The sequence below is a fragment of the Liolophura sinensis genome, chromosome 10 (genome assembly GCF_032854445.1).
Source record: "Liolophura sinensis isolate JHLJ2023 chromosome 10, CUHK_Ljap_v2, whole genome shotgun sequence".
Lineage (NCBI taxonomy): Eukaryota > Metazoa > Mollusca > Polyplacophora > Chitonida > Chitonidae > Liolophura > Liolophura sinensis.
The window spans coordinates 29,235,462-29,255,451 of record NC_088304.1 but is presented as its reverse complement, the minus strand read 5'-3'; the positions used below and the strand labels follow the sequence as shown (position 1 = coordinate 29,255,451).

At 42.0% G+C, this 19,990-nt stretch overlaps 1 protein-coding gene across 1 annotated transcript; it reads right to left on the bottom strand.

Moving 5' to 3' along the window:
• Positions 1-1,587: 1,587 nt before the first annotated feature.
• On the bottom strand, positions 1,588-19,892 carry LOC135476645 (aspartate dehydrogenase domain-containing protein-like). The gene is made up of 8 exons (XM_064756742.1): positions 19,826-19,892; positions 15,250-15,385; positions 12,845-12,929; positions 12,001-12,144; positions 11,141-11,246; positions 6,370-6,490; positions 5,348-5,505; positions 1,588-2,369 (listed from the first exon to the last, which is right to left on the bottom strand). The coding sequence occupies exons 1-8, from the start codon at positions 19,860-19,862 to the stop codon at positions 2,332-2,334; spliced, it is 825 nt and encodes a 274-aa protein (XP_064612812.1). The 5' UTR covers positions 19,863-19,892; the 3' UTR covers positions 1,588-2,331.
• Between the last annotated feature and the right edge of the window lie 98 nt (positions 19,893-19,990).

The window sequence follows — 19,990 nt, the reverse complement described above, 5'->3', positions numbered from 1 at the left end:
AATGGGAGCAGAATGCACGACCCGAGGTAAGGGGAGCAGAATATACGATTTTCTTTCTGTGCCAGTGTCTTGCTGGCAGTTGAGGGAGCAGAATACACCACCAGTGATAAAGGGAGCAGAATACACCACCAGTGATAAAGGGAGCAGAATACACCACCAGTGATAATGGGAGCAGAATACACCACCAGTGATAAGGGGAGCAGAATACCCGACCAGTGATAAGGGGAGCAGAATACACGACCAGTGATAAAGGGAGCAGAATACACCACCAGTGATAAAGGGAGCAGAATACACCACCAGTGATAAAGGGAGCAGAATACACCACCAGTGATAAAGGGAGCAGAATACACCACCAGTGATAATGGGAGCAGAATACACCACCAGTGATAAGGGGAGCAGAATACACGACCAGTGATAATGGGAGCAGAATACACCACCAGTGATAAAGGGAGCAGAATACACCACCAGTGATAATGGGAGCAGAATACACAAACAGTGATAATGGGAGCAGAATACACCACCTGTGATAATGGGAGCAGAATGCACGACCCGAGGTAAGGGGAGCAGAATATACGATTTTCTTTCTGTGCCAGTGTCTTGCTGGCAGTTGAGGGAGCAGAATACACCACCAGTGATAAAGGGAGCAGAATACACCACCAGTGATAAAGGGAGCAGAATACACGACCAGTGATAATGGGAGCAGAATACCCGACCAGTGATAAGGGGAGCAGAATACCCGACCAGTGATAAGGGGAGCAGAATACACCACCAGTGATAAGGGGAGCAGAATACACGACCAGTGATAATGGGAGCAGAATACACCACCAGTGATAAAGGGAGCAGAATACACCACCAGTGATAATGGGAGCAGAATACACAAACAGTGATAATGGGAGCAGAATACACCACCTGTGATAATGGGAGCAGAATGCACGACCCGAGGTAAGGGGAGCAGAATATACGATTTTCTTTCTGTGCCAGTATCTTGCTGGCAGTTGAGGGCTCTTGTTTCTCAATTTATCTAGCTCCATTCATTCCTTCACCGATGGTGAAGACTATGACCAAGATTATGACCAGCGCCCATATTTACCAAGCGTCTTAAAACTTAAGTCAAAAATTCAAACACAGATAAAGTTAAAATGCTTTGCTATACGAAGTTTAAAATTTGTACACTAATTCTTTATCGCAGAACAATGTACTACATGCATGCCCAAAAACACCAGCTCAGGTCAAGATACGATTTGGGCAAACTCCCACCCAATACATGCATGCCCAAAAATACCAGCTTAGGTCAAGACAAAATTTGGGCAAAATCCCACCCAACTCATGCATGCCCAAAAATACCAGGTCAAGATAAGGTTTGGGCAAAATCCCACCCAACACGTGCATGCCCAAAAAAAGTTCAGTCACTGATTCAAAAATATTAAAAAGTTTCCCCTAAGGCATACCACTGTGCTGAACTGCTAGGCCTTCTGCTGTATGCCATGAGAAGGCTTTATCTAACCACACCTGTTCGATGTGTATTCATGTGGTTAATGGATATTCATTAATAAATAACACACCATATCATATTAATACATGCCATCCTTTATTATCCTATATTAATACTTGCCATCCTTTTCAGGCCCAAGATACAACAAAAAACAGATTGGTGAAGATGTTGCCTCGATCCCAAGTGCTGGTAGAGCTTGTTGATTCAACAATTTCCTCAACCACAAAGTTTATGATATATAGCTGTCATAAACTGTAGAGGCACTATATTTTTTGATCCCATTAGGTGGCGCTAGTGTGAAGCAGAGCCTCAGCCATTGTTACATCAAAAATCTATAGTAGCGTGACATCTACTACGTCACAACATATAAATTTCTACCCTAGTTCTGTGATGTCATCATGAGGAGTTGTGATAGGATCGTCTGACATCAATAAAATGAGGTCATGGTGCAGCTGTTGGACATATCATGGGTTTCCTTTGCCAGTGAGAATGAATGATTGAATGACTGGTGTTTCACATCACTGTGAACTTTCTACCCACATCAGCAGAAGAACAGAAACCTTTTTGACTTGTCAGATTTTCTGTTAGTGAACTCTCCCTAGTTTTCAGCAGTCAATGCCTGTTGTTCTGAACAGACATGGAATACATGATTTATAAATGTGAACATGCAACAATACAGGCATTAACAAATTACATATCTCTTGAATATATCTGCAGGTAAAAACCAGAGTAAACAATTCTATTATGTTTACTTTCCCAAATTCTAGGTTGTCAAAGGATTCTTTTGTCCTTCCATAGTAAGTAAAACGTCGTTGTGACTCTGACATAGCTGACTAGTATCAACAGAAGTGAACGCCAGGCCCCTTTCCACGTGCCCCTGAAGTGGAGAAAAAAAGAAGAGTTAAGTGTGATGAAAACTAAAACAAATCCCCTACAGAACAAGCAACTCTACATGTAGGCTATTAAGCAAATCTAAATTTGCATCAACTTTCAACAGAGGCTACTTATTTATAATTTATGTACGTTGCACCATTCTAAATTGTCTGATTATTGTTTAATACCATACTCAAAGAGGTTTTTACTTTCAATTCATTCATTTATTTATTAGATTGACCCCTTCAGAAGAGCTAAAACTTGTTATCAAGTCCCTTGCTTTGTCCAAGCCTGGCCACACCTTGAATTAGCTCCCCTTGTTTACATCCCCCAGCTGTTTAAGCAACTGTTCTTGTACTTACACCCTATTTCATTTGTTTTGAATTGTATTAAACAATGTTTACTTTGAAGATGGAATTTTATTTTATCTGGGGAAAACAACACACCATTATACCAGGTACCTGACAAATCTAGTGCCACAAAGCAAAAACCAAACATACAATAGTCCAGTAGCTGAACCCTAGTTACCTCCCCTGTTCTAACAACTTAAGATCATGTACAGGTTACTGCCATTGGTTAACTGTCGCTGTTTCATTGGCTGAGGTGTTCTCCGGGCAGAGGCAATATCAAAATTGTGAGCTGTCAGGGAGAGCGCAATTCCTGGACAATTCTCTTTTAAGAAGCATTACTATCCTATGGTGAAACCTATGCTTGGGGATGGAGTGTGTCTCAGTTTGCAGGGAGGGTATCTAATCTAATCTAGGTTTAAAAAATTGAATCATATTAAGGAAAGTTGTTTGCGTACGAATGGATGAATCTGACAACAAAGATCCTGACACAAGGAGCTCTACTGCACAGGTTTAGCCATCAGAGTGATACAAGGAGCTCTACTGCATAGGTTTAGCCAGCAGAGTGATACAAGGAGCTCTACTGCACAGGTTTAGCCAGCAGAGTGATACAAGGAGCTCTACTGCATAGGTTTAGCCAGCAGAGTGTTACAAGGAGCTCTACCGCATAGGTTTAGCCAGCAGAGTGATACAAGGAGCTCTACTGCATAGGTTTAGCCAGCAGAGTGATACAAGGAGCTCTACCGCATAGGTTTAGCCAGTGGGGTGACACAAGGAGCTCTACTGCATAGGTTTAGCCAGCAGAGTGATACAAGGAGCTCTACTGCATAGGTTTAGCCAGTGGGGTGACACAAGGAGCTCTACTGCATAGGTTTAGCCAGCAGAGTGCTACAAGGAGCTCTACCGCATAGGTTTAGCCAGTGGGGTGACACAAGGAGCTCTACTGCATAGGTTTAGCCAGCAGAGTGATACAAGGAGCTCTACTGCATAGGTTTTGCCCGCAGAGTGATACAAGGAGCTCTACTGCATAGGTTTAGCCAGTGGGGTGACACAAGGAGCTCTACTGCATAGGTTTAGCCAGCAGAGTGCTACAAGGAGCTCTACCGCATAGGTTTAGCCAGTGGGGTGACACAAGGAGCTCTACTGCATAGGTTTAGCCAGCAGAGTGATACAAGGAGCTCTACTGCATAGGTTTAGCCAGCAGAGTGATACAAGGAGCTCTACCGCATAGGTTTAGCCAGCAGAGTTATACAAGGAGCTCTACTGCATAGGTTTAGCCAGCAGAGTGATACAAGGAGCTCTACTGCATAGGTTTAGCCAGTGGGGTGACACAAGGAGCTCTACTGCATAGGTTTAGCCAGCAGAGTGCTACAAGGAGCTCTACCGCATAGGTTTAGCCAGTGGGGTGACACAAGGAGCTCTACTGCATAGGTTTAGCCAGCAGAGTGATACAAGGAGCTCTACTGCATAGGTTTAGCCAGCAGAGTGATACAAGGAGCTCTACCGCATAGGTTTAGCCAGTGGGGTGACACAAGGAGCTCTACTGCATAGGTTTAGCCAGCAGAGTGCTACAAGGAGCTCTACCGCATAGGTTTAGCCAGCAGAGTGCTACAAGGAGCTCTACCGCATAGGTTTCGCCAGCAGAATTATACAAGGAGCTCTACTGCACAGGTTTAGCCAGCAGAGTTATGCAAGGAGCTCTACTGCATAGGTTTAGCCAGCAGAGTTATACAAGGAGCTCTACCACATAGGTTTAGCCAGGAGAGTGATACAAGGAGCTCTACTGCATAGGTTTAGCCAGCAGAGTTATACAAGGAGCTCTACTGCATAGGTTTCGCCAGCAGAGTTATACAAGGAGCTCTACCGCATAGGTTTAGCCAGCAGAGTGATACAAGGAGCTCTACTGCATAGGTTTCGCCAGCAGTTATACAAGGAGCTCTACTGTATAGGTTTCGCCAGCAGAGTGATACAAGGAGCTCTACTGCATAGGTTTAGCCAGTGGGGTGACACAAGGTGCTCTACTGCATAGGTTTAGCCAGCAGAGTGATACAAGGAGCTCTACCGCATAGGTTTCGCCAGCAGAGTTATACAAGGAGCTCTACTGCATAGGTTTAGCCAGTGGGGTGACACAAGGTGCTCTACTGCATAGGTTTAGCCAGCAGAGTGATACAAGGAGCTCTACTGCATAGGTTTCGCCAGCAGAGTGATACAAGGAGCTCTACTGCATTGGTTTCGCCAGCAGAGTTATACAAGGAGCTCTACTGCATAGGTTTCGCCAGCAGAGTGATACAAGGAGCTCTACTGCATAGGTTTCGCCAGCAGAGTTATACAAGGAGCTCTACCGTATAGGTTTAGCCAGCAGAGTGATACAAGGAGCTCTACCGCATAGACAGCCTGTTTTCAAATTCTGTCTACATCTACGCTCTACCGCCATGTTAGTGATGGACTATTCATAGCCTTGACCTATTTTGTGAAGACACAGCTCTTGTCATTCAGAGAGAGATTTGCCAGAAGCTGATAAGGAAGTTACCCCTTAGGCAATGGTGGTGAATTGTAATTCTGACATTTGATGACAACATTAAACACAAATACAATGAAATAAATATAAAATGTTATAATTCAACGTGAAACTTACGTAACATACTGCTCAGGAAGGATGCATATGTGGCGCTGCCCGTGACTGCTCCGACCTTGGCAGGATTTGTACGGACGGTATGGCAGTGGAAGGCTGTTCCTTTCTCAATGTCTCCTGGTCCCCACACATCCACCTCTACTATATGGTAGTCTGTCAAACTATCAACACCCCCCATCCCCAACAAAAACATGTACTTTAATTTTACTTTTGTTATGGAAACAGAACAGATTTGATTCATGTAGATAATTGAACAAAGGGAATAATGGAAAAATATCAGTTTTTTAGTCTTCCCTGCTTACAAATTACAAAATTCTGGTTTTATTGTACATGGTCACAATGTGTTTTCTTTTATACTTAAAGAAGTAAAAACATTTGTAAATAAATTTTTCTCTGACTTGCCACGTTTCTCTGGTGCTCCTCCTGTCTTAGACAAGTAAATAATATGTGCAATTAATGAAAGAGTGACCTAGGAGCCTCTACCCAATGCAGTCGCTGTGAGTCCAGCACATGCTGGCGTCCTCTCCAGTCAAATGTGGGCAGATTTAGCAACAATATGCAGATGGTCGTGGGTTTCCCCAGGGCTCATTTTCCTACCACCACAATGCTGACGGCTGTTGTATAAGTGAAATATTCTTGAATTCGCCATAAAACACCAATCAAATAAATAAATAAATATATTACAGTCACTGTAGGCTAAGACTGATGTGGCTTACTTTATTTCACCGGCCAGAAGTTTAGCATTTTTAGAGCGACAACATTTTGCCTGACTGCTTCATCTACCTAATTTAAGTGTTCACATTCCAGGTATATGTACGTGGACCATTTGAAGCTCTCCATGTCCTTCTGAAAGTGCATCTTTACATAAACGCCAGCTGAAATGCAGTATTATTGCGAAAATGATGCTGAAATGATTCGGTTTTTTTCACTAAAGATGCAAGCGTCATACACCAAATGTTTCAAAATACTGGCTGCAAAGGTTAAAGAATTAGGGTACACAAAAGAATGGGAACAAAACCAAGTACCTTGGATCGGACACAAGACTGCCCTGAACCTTGTCAAAGCCCAGGTTACTAGCAGCCATTGCTCCTACTGCCATGGTGTTGACGTTATTTGGCGCCAAGGGACATAACTCTCTAACTGGTCCTGTGCACGGTTACAAGAAGCTATTAGTATTCTGCAAAGGTACAGATCTGCAATGACGGCAACAAAGTTTGTTGTGCCATCATAAGTAAGATACAGGTATTAACCAATCATTAAAAGGAGAAATGGGTGGTATAAGCTACAGATCTGCAATGACGGAGGCAAAGTTTGTTGTGCCATCATAAGTAAGATACAGATATTAACCAATCATGAACAGGAGAAATGGGTGATATAAGCTACAGATCTGCAATGACGGCAACAAAGTTTGTTGTGCCATCATAAGTAAGATACAGGTATTAACCAATCATAAACAGGAGAAATGGGTGGTATAAGCTACAGATCTGCAATGACAGCAACAAAGTTTGTTCTACCATCATAAGTAAGATACAGGTATTAACCAATCATAAACAGGAGAAATGGGTGGTATAAGCTACAGATCTGCAATGACGGAGGCAAAGTTTGTTGTACAATCATAAGTAAGATACAGGTATTAACCAATCATTAACAGGAGAAATGGGTGGTATAAGCTACAGATCTGAATTGACGGAAGCAAAGTTTGTTCTACCATCATAAGTAAGATACAGGTATTAACCAATCATAAACAGGAGAAATGGGTGGTATAAGCTACAGATCTGCAATGACGGAGGCAAAGTTTGTTGTGCCATCATAAGTAAGATACAGGTATTAACCAATCATGAACAGGAGAAATGGGTGGTATAAGCTACAGATCTGCAATGACGGCAGCAAAGTTTGTTGTGCCATCATAAGTAAGATACAGGTATTAACCAATCATAAACAGGAGAAATGGGTGGTATAAGCCACAGATCTGCAATGACGGCAGCAAAGTTTGTTCTACCATCATAAGTAAGATACAGGTATTAACCAATCATAAACAGGAGAAATGGGTGGTATAAGCTACAGATCTGCAATGACGGAGGCAAAGTTTGTTGTGCCATCATAAGTAAGATACAGGTATTAACCAATCATTAACAGGAGAAATGGGTGGTATAAGCTACAGATCTGCAATGACGGCAGCAAAGTTTGTTGTGCCATCATAAGTAAGATACAGGTATTAACCAATCATTAACAGGAGAAATGGGTGGTATAAGCTACAGATCTGCAATGACGGCAGCAAAGTTTGTTGTGCCATCATAAGTAAGATACAGGTATTAACCAATCATTAAAAGGAGAAATGGGTGGTATAAGCTACAGATCTGCAATGACGTCAGCAAAGTTTGTTGTGCCATCATAAGTAAGATACAGGTATTAACCAATCATAAACAGGAGAAATAGGTGGTATAAGCTACAGATCTGCAATGACGGAGGCAAAGTTTGTTGTGCCATCATAAGTAAGATACAGGTATTAACCAATCATAAACAGGAGAAATGGGTGGTATAAGCTATAGATCTGCAATGACAGAGGCAAAGTTTGTTCTACCATCATAAGTAAGATACAGGTATTAACCAATCATAAACAGGAGAAATGGGTGGTATAAGCTACAGATCTGCAATGACGGAAGCAAAGTTTGTTGTGCCATCATAAGTAAGATACAGGTATTAACCAATCATTAACAGGAGAAATGGGTGGTATAAGCTACAGATCTGCAATCACGGCAGCAAAGTTTGTTGTGCCATCATAAGTAAGATACAGGTATTAACCAATCATTAACAGGAGAAATGGGTGGTATAAGCTACAGATCTGCAATGACGGAGGCAAAGTTTGTTGTGCCATCATAAGTAAGATACAGGTATTAACCAATCATTAAAAGGAGAAATGGGTGGTATAAGCTACAGATCTGCAATGACGGCAGCAAAGTTTGTTCTACCATCATAAGTAAGATACAGGTATTAACCAATCATTAACAGGAGAAATGGGTGGTATAAGCTACAGATCTGCAATGACGGCAGCAAAGTTTGTTGTGCCATCATAAGTAAGATACAGGTATTAACCAATCATAAACAGGAGAAATAGGTGGTATAAGCTACAGATCTGCAATGACGGAGGCAAAGTTTGTTGTGCCATCATAAGTAAGATACAGGTATTAACCAATCATAAACAGGAGAAATGGGTGGTATAAGCCACAGATCTGCAATGACGGCAGCAAAGTTTGTTCTACCATCATAAGTAAGATACAGGTATTAACCAATCATAAACAGGAGAAATGGGTGGTATAAGCTACAGATCTGCAATGACGGAGGCAAAGTTTGTTGTGCCATCATAAGTAAGATACAGGTATTAACCAATCATAAACAGGAGAAATGGGTGGTATAAGCTACAGATCTGCAATGACGGAGGCAAAGTTTGTTGTGCCATCATAAGTAAGATACAGGTATTAACCAATCATAAACAGGAGAAATGGGTGGTATAAGCTACAGATCTGCAATGACAGAGGCAAAGTTTTGTTGTGCCATCATAAGTAAGATACAGGTATTAACCAATCATAAAACAGGAGAAATAGGTGGTATAAGCTACAGATCTGCAATGACAGAGGCAAAGTTTGTTGTGCCATCATAAGTAAGATACAGGTATTAACCAATCATTAAAAGGAGAAATGGGTGGTATAAGCTACAGATCTGCAATGACGGAGGCAAAGTTTGTTGTGCCATCATAAGTAAGATACAGGTATTAACCAATCATGAACAGGAGAAATGGGTGGTATAAGCTACAGATCTGCAATGACGGCAGCAAAGTTTGTTCTACCATCATAAGTAAGATACAGGTATTAACCAATCATAAACAGGAGAAATGGGTGGTATAAGCTACAGATCTGCAATGACGGAGGCAAAGTTTGTTGTGCCATCATAAGTAAGATACAGGTATTAACCAATCATGAACAGGAGAAATGGGTGGTATAAGCTACAGATCTGCAATGACGGAGGCAAAGTTTGTTGTGCCATCATAAGTAAGATACAGGTATTAACCAATCATGAACAGGAGAAATGGGTGGTATAAGCTACAGATCTGCAATCACGGCAGCAAAGTTTGTTCTACCATCATAAGTAAGATACAGGTATCAACCAATCATTAACAGGAGAAATGGGTGGTATAAGCTACAGATCTGCAATGACGGAGGCAAAGTTTGTTGTGCATCATAAGTAAGATACAGGTATTAACCAATCATGAACAGGAGAAATGGGTGGTATAAGCCACAGATCTGCAATGACGGCAGCAAAGTTTGTTGTACAATCATAAGTAAAATACAGGTATCAACCAATCATAAACAGGAGAAATGGGTGGTATAAGCCACAGATCTGCAATGACGGCAGCAAAGTTTGTTGTACAATCATAAGTAAGATACAGGTATTAACCAATCATAAACAGGAGAAATGGGTGGTATAAGCTACAGATCTGCAATGACGGCAGCAAAGTTTGTTGTACAATCATAAGTAAGATACAGGTATTAACCAATCATTAACAGGAGAAATGGGTGGTATAAGCTACAGATCTGCAATGACGGCAGCAAAGTTTGTTGTGCCATCATAAGTAAAATACAGGTATTAACCAATCATAAACAGGAGAAATGGGTGGTATAAGCCACAGATCTGCAATGACGGCAGCAAAGTTTGTTGTACAATCATAAGTAAGATACAGGTATTAACCAATCATGAACAGGAGAAATGGGTGGTATAAGCTGAATTCTGGCCTAAAAAGCAAGCAAAATTATTAGTCAAAGACTGCTCTGAGATGAGGTTTGGGACAATTCTGTTCCGCCAAAGATGACTCCAAACAAGCCTTAGAGCGCGCTATATTAAAAAACCTTGATACAGTTACCTGAGTTTATGTTGAGATTGTCAGAACGGAGCGTCACTTTGATCATCACCAAGGAATCCTTGCTCACGTGGCTGAAGAAATAACCGAATGACATTGCACTTGCGATAAATCGACAGACAGAAAGATAAGTGTCGACAAAACTCAGGCCGTGGAGACATATTTGATGGGTAATTTTTGTCTCAAACATCGTCACAAACTCCCATGGTAGCTGCATCAGGTTTTTCAATGGAGGGCGCTTTGTTGTTCCTCCCCTCCATCATTGGCCCAACAAAATTTTGCCAAACTTAACATCAGAGCAATCTACAAACTAACTACATGTAACGTGTAAAAAGTACATATTTATGATCAGACAATCCAACAGTTGTGTTTTTCATCCCTTTTAAGAAATGTGCAGAAAGCCAACCAAACGAATGTATTAAATATAAAATTATTAAAAACAAATTTTCTTATAAGCTATCTCTTCTTTAAGGTTTTGTAGGTCATACTTTAGGTTGTGTTTTCTCATAGGTTATGTTTTCTCACAGCTCATTTCTTCTCATAGGTTAAGTTTTCTCAAAGATTATGTTTTCTCATAGGTTATGTTTTTTCATAGGTCATTTTTTTTAACAGGTTATTTTCTCTCATAAGTTTTCTTGTAGGTTACGTTTTCTCATGTGTGTGGCTTATGTTTTCTCACACGTGCCGGTCATGTTTTCTCATTCACGTGGGTTGTTTTCTCATACACGTGGGTTGTGCTTTCTCATACACATGGGTTATGTTTTCACATACACGTGGGTTATGTTTTCACATACATTTGGGTTATGTTTTCTCATACATGTGGGTTATGTTTTCTCATACACGTGGGTTATGTTTTGTCATACAAGTGGGTTATGTTTTCTCACCATCAAAGAGAACCACAGCATCACTTTTGACTTCATCATTCTTTATCTTCAGTTCACCTTCCAGTTTAAATGACGACGGGTGTTTCTTCATCGTTATTTTCAACGCCTGAAATTATTCCATTACATGTTATGCAACATTTCTTATTGTGTTTGGGTCCTCTGTGGCTCAGTTGGTTAGCGCGCTAGCACAGCGTAATGGCCCAGGAGTCTCTCACCAATGCGGTCGCTGTGAGTTCAAGTCCAGCTCATGCTGGCTTCCTCTCCAGCCGTCTGTGTGAAGGTCTGCCAGCAACTTGCGGATGGTCGTGGGTTTCCCCCGGGCTCTGCCCGGTTTCCACCCACCATAATGCTGACTGCCGTCGTATAAGTGAAATATTAAAACACCAATCAAAAGAAAAAAAAAAAAATCTTACTGTGTTGATTTCCTGGTCTTATGTATGTACTTTTCTGCAGGTGTCAGCTAAATATCTTGTTACCAAAGTGTAAACCAAAAAATTGATTTTTCTGATGAACATCTCATCAACTCAAATACAAGAACATTGAACGGTTTCCTATACTTATTTATCTGTTTGGTTGGTGAATAACTATTTGCAAACAAATATGTCACTTTAGTTCCAGATGCAGAGAACTACTTCACAAAATTTGTCCTGACTTTGAACCTATTGGTCAAGGGCAAGTGGTCTGAAGAGAAACAAATTTGGAATGACTTGTCAGCAATTGACCAAATTTTCTTAAAAAGAAAATCAGAGGAAAAAGTTTTATATCACAATCTGAACAACAGACAGGTATCAGCACTGAACATGCGCAAAATGGTGAAAACCTGTGGTTAGTTTGACATGTTACGTTATTATGGTTCCCACCTGTAGAGTTCCACGCTGAGCCATTTTCTGCACATCATCCGCACCCCAGAGCGCTCCTACTGGAATGTAAAGACCATGTTTAACAGCAGCAGAACGCAGCTGCCCCTCTAGCTCTGCACTTGCAAGTGCTGTAGGTGAGCCAACCTGAAATGAACCAATTAAGTACACTGTTAACATGATTATATACCCCATTTCTGTATTACTTGTAAGAGTATCCAAATTTTTCTTAATTTAAAAAATGGCAGATTAATACTGTTTTCAAAAACAGAAAAACATTGATAAAACAATAATTTGAGTACAACAGACCTACTCTGAATTATCTCCCTTTTTACACAACAGCAATTATGACGTAATGCGAGACTAGTTTTGGTCGTGAAACTACGAGAAGTGGGACCTCGCCTGTTTAAACATGCTGTATGTAGGTTATGTCATAACAGTCACAAACATGGCAATAGAATGTAAAAAAGACATGATATCGGCCTTTAAGAGTCGCACAAATATTAAGAGATCTTAAATGATGTTTTTCAGCTTATAGGTAGAATATATAATATGATTGTGTGACAAAGTAAAATTGGCCAAAGCTGCATGTCTATTGTATTTAAGTATTTAAGTAGGATTTTTAAATCACCTCTTAATGGAATTTAATAAATGCATAACGATTATCCTGGGCTTTCCAATTAAATTTACAAATTTAAAATCTGTCTTAAACTCAGGGAACTTGACATTAGCCATTTTCTGATGTCCAACCCTAACCACAGCTTACTCCTAAAATCGCACTTTTTAAACTGGAGAGTGACTTCATGGGAGATAATTTGATGCCTCCTATTCTTAAAAACTAAATTACCATGTAATCTGTCTGAGTAAGGAACTCAGCCCCATACTGGAATGATATACCGGGATGTGCCACCTCAATGATCAAATCGGCCTTTCTGTAATATAATCAGGAAAATTCATTAAAATTCACATTTATTACTGTAGTTATTTGTTTATTTGATTAAAGTTTTACACCACACTCAGGAATATTTCATTTATACAACAGTGACCTGCATTATGGTGGGAGGAAATTGGGAAGGGCCTAGAGGAAACCAGAAAGGGCTTGGAGGAAACCAGCAACTATCAGCAGATTTCTGGCAGACCTTCTCATGGATGACCAGATGGAAAGCCTGCAAGAGCAGATTTCCGGCAGACCTTCTCATGGATGACCAGATGGAAAGCCTGCAAGAGCTGGACTTGAACTCTTATCCATCACATTGGTGGGAGGTTCCTGGGTCGGTGTGCTGCACATTTGCTAGTTCTGTGCAGCTTTCACAACAATGCCCACTTTACATATCAGGAAAATGTTTGTCCAAAACTAATCATGTTGTGTTAAAACGAACAAATAAATTGAATGAAAAATAATTGTTTACCAATAAAGAGTTATTTTTCGTACTAACTTCTTTCATTTGCATACTTAACAGCTCTCAAAGATAGAACAATTTTGAGGTCCATTTAATACAATTTCTTTATGCATGGTCATCATATCACCTTAAAAAATTGGGATCTGAAACCTTTGATTTTATTCTAAAATGGCCCTCCATATAAAACACCAATATCACAAAAAATTGTTTCTTTAATACGACAGGACAAGGAATATTTCTTCCTGAGTAGTGAGTATCATTTTAAAAATGATGAATAAAATCATGAGCCAGCCATTTTCGACATATCAAGTTTGCCTGATGAGGTTATTCCCTAAGCCTTTTATATACTGTACAATCTCATCACCAGCTTTTCATCATACACTTATTTGGGTGAACTGAAGCTGTCCTTTCCATTTTCAACAGAATTCATTTTTTAATTCAGGACAAATGTTCCTTGTAAACGAGAAAGGCTAAGCTAATGATCTTGTTTTCAGTCACAAAAAGACTGCCCCTGCATGGCCATTGCTTTACCCTGACAGACGTACTGTAAAAGTGAAATAGCCGATAACATACTCGCTACAACGCATGTACCATTCTCTGTAATAGCTTCACAACACTGCCTCCTCTAGCAAATTTTGTAGAGATATCATGAACGGCGCAATTGTCACTGCAGTCATGGCGATGAGGCAGGAAATGATATCAGAAAACACAAATGCTCTGTCTCAACCTCTGTTTCTATTTGTACTTCTTACACATAAATTCCTTTTATCCAAACGACGTGCAACGTAATTCTATCAGACATCTGTCACAATTTTATTGCTGAAGACTGATTAAACACATACGTTCCTGAATGTGTATCTAAAAAATAATGTTCCTGCCATGGGTGTTTAGCAACAGTTTTATAGTCATAAGGTGTATGAGATTATTATTTTGGGTCAAAGACGTAGCCACCAGACACCCATAGCAGGAAACACTATTTCAATTCTGCCACCCTCCCCAAAACGCTTAATACAAGTAATCTTCTAATTAATATGAAAAACTCCAGTCAAGTAAACACTCTCACACCCATGCATATTAAGTACATGTAGCACTGGAAGATCCAAGCCAAGTTTTTCTCAATAGCGCACAGCCTGCAACTTCATACATACCAGGCTAAACCATTGTTTTTGGACAAAGAGGGTACCAGTCTTTACAGTACTCGAGCTCGAAGCTATATCAAACTGATGGCAAATGCACCTGCTGAAAATAATCTGTGAAGTGTTTTGAACAGTGAAAGATTCATTGGTAACGGTCTGCTTGTAATCTTCGACAATGACACATTTTTCACTGTGAAATGAACACTGCTGCCCAGTGTGGTTTACATACTGTCTGCAGCACACACTGGTTAGTACATGTACACATCAGAATCTTGCCGTGACGTGACTGCCTTTGCCGGGAATGAAAGTTGCAAATCGTTCGCCATACACTGGTTACACAAGTTTAACCTTTCTGTGACATCACAACGTCAAAATAGCTTTCGTCCAGGATGGAATGAAATTAACGTCACGAGATGTATTTTTGTCAGCAAAAACGTTTTATTTTATGACAGACTCGTCCCTTCTATTTATGCCATTGGACGAGCATTTTGCATGCGCACTGAAGGGAGTAAAACATGAGATTTATGGTCTTTGGTCGTCTTTACATGTAATACGAGAATGCTTGTGGGTTATAGAAGAGTCCATTTAGGTTACCTGTCCCCGAATGCACACTGTGTATTAGTCTATTAGGTTACCTGTCCCTGAGAGCACACTGTGTATTAGTTTACCAGGATACCTGTTTCTGAATGCATTTTGTAAATAACTGTATCAGTTACCTGTCCCTGAATGCACTCAAATCCTCAAGGATGTAGTCTGGCTTCACCTTCCCTTCAAAAACAGTCTTGCTCCTGTTCCACACAAATGCCAATTCCAGGGAAGGGTTTTCCAGGATAGCATCCACTAAATACTGGCCTGAATCAAAACAAGACGTAAATCAATGATCCTGATGTCTAAAAAAGAGAGAACAGCAATTCCTGAATATAAAACCCTTAAAGTTTAGGGGATCGAAAGTTGGGGACTGAAGTTATTAAAACTTATCAATATAGCTTCAAGAGTAGACCAAGATTTAATGGTGTAGTGTGTGACTCGATGGGCATATACCAGTAAATGTACGAAGTGAATTATCATTTCTGACATGTAGGTAGGTGCACTGTAACAAGGGGTAACAGGGGTTGACAAAAGTCATCTGGAGATCTTCTGGTATGTCTGTGTATCAAGTTACCACCATAACAAGTACACATGCACTCAAATAGCTGCCACAATGTCAATACTGTCTAGCTCTCAGGCCCCTAACTTGTTTATAATCAAGTATATGGCCCATGCTTATATTTACAGATACACTGTGTAGGATATAAAAATCTGACCAACCGACGCAGGGACAAACAAACAGACAAAGATTTACTGAGCTGCTTAGCATTGCTACAATCATATAATTTGCACCAAACAAAACAGAGGACAAAACCTGCTTGAACAGGATAATTACACATGGTTTTATCTGGATTCTGTGCTAGAGCTAGTACACGACTGCTCTGACAAAGTCTGCATTTGGCTGATCATATGATCCGCCAAAACCAACCATTTAAAAGTCTGATCAAATGCATTTCGTCGCAGCCAAGTATGTGCAGGCTGCCACTACAGCAGGTCATTTTTTACATTACCAACACTAAAGACTCGTAGGACAATGCATCCTTGGAAATAACTGATCAACATTGTTCTTGCAGTATAAATGAGCAGATGAAAAGGGAAGGAACATATGTGACTCAGCCGCTTTTAATATTGTCTTTGTGATGCACCTGACAAACTGCTCTGAGATATTTTTGAAATGGTACATGGGTGAACTGACATTACATGTTGTTTGTGGTCATCGTTGGCAACAAACAATTCTAGTGGGCTTATGTTGCACATAAAATGCCACTGGTATAAAATACATTTGATCGGGAAATAATTAAGGCTTTATTATGTCATAAATTCCGGAGACATTGTGTGGTGCCTGCTGACAGTTGTTTCATACCTCGTCATCTTAAATATACATGTAGGGTACAATAATAGGGTTTGCACACTGCATTTGAGCGCCTGTGTGATGCACACACCACTGGGTGCACATATCTAGGATTGCGGACTGCATCCGAGCGCCTGTGTGATGCACACACCACTGGGTGCACATATCTAGGATTTGCACACTGAACCTGAGCGCCTGTGTTATGCACACACCACTGGGTGTACATATCTAGGATTTGCAGACTGCATCCGAGCGCCTGTGTGATGCACACACCACTGGGTGTACATATCTAGGGATTGCGCGCTGCATATGAGCGCCTGTGTGATGCACCCACTACTGGGTGTACATATCTAGGGTTTAGGCACTGCATCTGTGCGCCTGTGTGATGCACACACCACTGGGTGTACATATTTAGGGTTTAGGCACTGCATCCGAGCGCCTGTGTGATGCACACACCACTGGGTGTACATATCTAGGGTTTAGGCACTGCATCCGAGCGCCTGTGTGACGCACACACCATGGGGTGGACATATCTAGGGTTTACACACTCCATCTGAGCGCCTGTGTGACGCACACACCAATGGGGTGGACATATCTAGGGTTTACACACTGTACCTGTGCGCCTGTGTGATGCACACACCACTGGGTGTACATATCTTGGGTTTACGCACTGCATCTGAGCGCCTGTGTGATGCACACACCACTGGGTGTACATATCTAGGGTTTACACACTGCATCTGAGCGCCTGTGTGATGCACACACCACTGGGTGTACATATCTAGGATTTGCACACTGAACCTGAGCGCCTGTGTTATGCACACACCACTGGGTGTACATATCTAGGATTTGCAGACTGCATCCGAGCGCCTGTGTGATGCACACACCACTGGGTGTACATATCTAGGGATTGCGCGCTGCATATGAGCGCCTGTGTGATGCACCCACTACTGGGTGTACATATCTAGGGTTTAGGCACTGCATCTGTGCGCCTGTGTGATGCACACACCACTGGGTGTACATATTTAGGGTTTAGGCACTGCATCCGAGCGCCTGTGTGATGCACACACCACTGGGTGTACATATCTTGGGTTTACGCACTGCATCTGAGCGCCTGTGTGATGCACACACCACTGGGTGTACATATCTAGGGTTTACACACTGCATCTGAGCGCCTGTGTGATGCACACACCACTGGGTGTACATATCTAGGATTTGCACACTGAACCTGAGCGCCTGTGTTATGCACACACCACTGGGTGTACATATCTAGGATTTGCAGACTGCATCCGAGCGCCTGTGTGATGCACACACCACTGGGTGTACATATCTAGGGATTGCGCGCTGCATATGAGCGCCTGTGTGATGCACCCACTACTGGGTGTACATATCTAGGGTTTAGGCACTGCATCTGTGCGCCTGTGTGATGCACACACCACTGGGTGTACATATTTAGGGTTTAGGCACTGCATCCGAGCGCCTGTGTGATGCACACACCACTGGGTGTACATATCTTGGGTTTAGGCACTGCATCCGAGCGCCTGTGTGATGCACACACCATGGGGTGGACATATCTAGGGTTTACACACTCCATCTGAGCGCCTGTGTGACGCACACACCAATGGGGTGGACATATCTAGGGTTTACACACTGTACCTGTGCGCCTGTGTGATGCACACACCACTGGGTGTACATATCTTGGGTTTACGCACTGCATCTGAGCGCCTGTGTGATGCACACACCACTGGGTGTACATATCTAGGGTTTACACACTGCATCTGAGCGCCTGTGTGACGCACACACCACTGGGTGTACATATCTAGGGTTTAGGCACTGCATTTGAGCGCCTGTGTGATGCACACACCACTGGGTGTACATATCTTGGGTTTACACACTGCATCTGAGCGCCTGTGTGATGCACACACCACTGGGTGCACATATCTTGGGTTTACACACTGCATCTGAGTGCCTGTGAGATGCACACACCACACATCTGAGGTTTACGCACTGCACCTGTGCACCTGTGTGATGCACGCACCACTGGGTGCACATATCTAGGATTTGCACACTGCATCTGAGCGCCCGTGTTATGCACACACCTCTGGGGGCACATATCTAGGGTTTACACACTGCATCTGAGCGCCTGTGTGATGCACACACCTCTGGGTGTACATATCTTGGGTTTACACACTGCATCTGAGCGCCTGTGTGATGCACACACCACTGGGTGTAGATATCTTGGGTTTACACACTGCATCTGAGCGCCTGTGTGATGCACACACCACTGGGTGCACATATCTTGGGTTTACACACTGCATCTGAGTGCCTGTGAGATGCACACACCACACATTTGAGGTTTACGCACTGCACCTGTGCACCTGTGTGATGCACGCACCACTAGGTGTACATATCTTGGGTTTACACACTGCATCTGAGCGCCCGTGTTATGCACACACCTCTGGGGGCACATATCTTGGGTTTACACACTGCATCTGAGTGCCTGTGAGATGCACACACCACACATCTGAGGTTTACGCACTGCACCTGTGCACCTGTGTGATGCACGCACCACTGGGTGCACATATCTTGGGTTTACAGTTTACACACTGCATCTGAGCGCCCGTGTTATGCACACACCTCTGGGGGCACATATCTAGGGTTTACACACTGCATCTGAGCGCCTGTGTGATGCACACACCACTGGGTGTACATATCTAGGGTTTACACACTGCATCTGAGCGCCTGTGTGATGCACACACCACTGGGTGTACATATATAGGGTTTACACACTGCATCTGAGCACCTGTGTGATGCACACACCACTGGGTGTACATATATAGGGTTTACACACTGCATCTGTGCGCCTGTGTGATGCACACACCACTGGGTGTACATATATAGGGTTTACACACTGCATCTGTGCGCCTGTGTGACGCACACACCACTGGGTGTACATATATAGAATGTATAAATCCAGGTCATCAGTCCTGTGATGCAGGGCTGATTTAATAAGTTATTGCAGACTTGTCGTCAACACATTTACCACAGGAGCTTTCCTTTGGTCTTTCAACACTTGTTCACCAAGTCTCACATGCTAACTTTAGGACTACCGGTACGAGTTGAGGAGTAGACCTACAAAGAGACTAGGCCTATATATACAGGTACATGGGCCTTATCATGTACTGTTAGCATGGTTAGTGTTATGCGGACACATTGATTAGCATCACTGGTGTCTTATCTGCAGTAGTGTGAATTCACACTATTGCAGATTTTTTTTCGAAATATGACTTTAATTCCATCTGTTAAAGAGCCATCTTTCATACTGTTTTCCTATTTAAACGCTGAGCAGAACAAACCCAAATGGCCATATCCCACAATCCCGATTCTCCACATCGTCAACTCCGCTACAGCTTTCCCGCCATGTGATCGCTTCCGTGTTACTCTCTAACCATAACCTAAATATTCGTGTTTAGAAGCTTTACGTTAGATAGCTCTCTGTTTTACAAATGAATATTATTAAT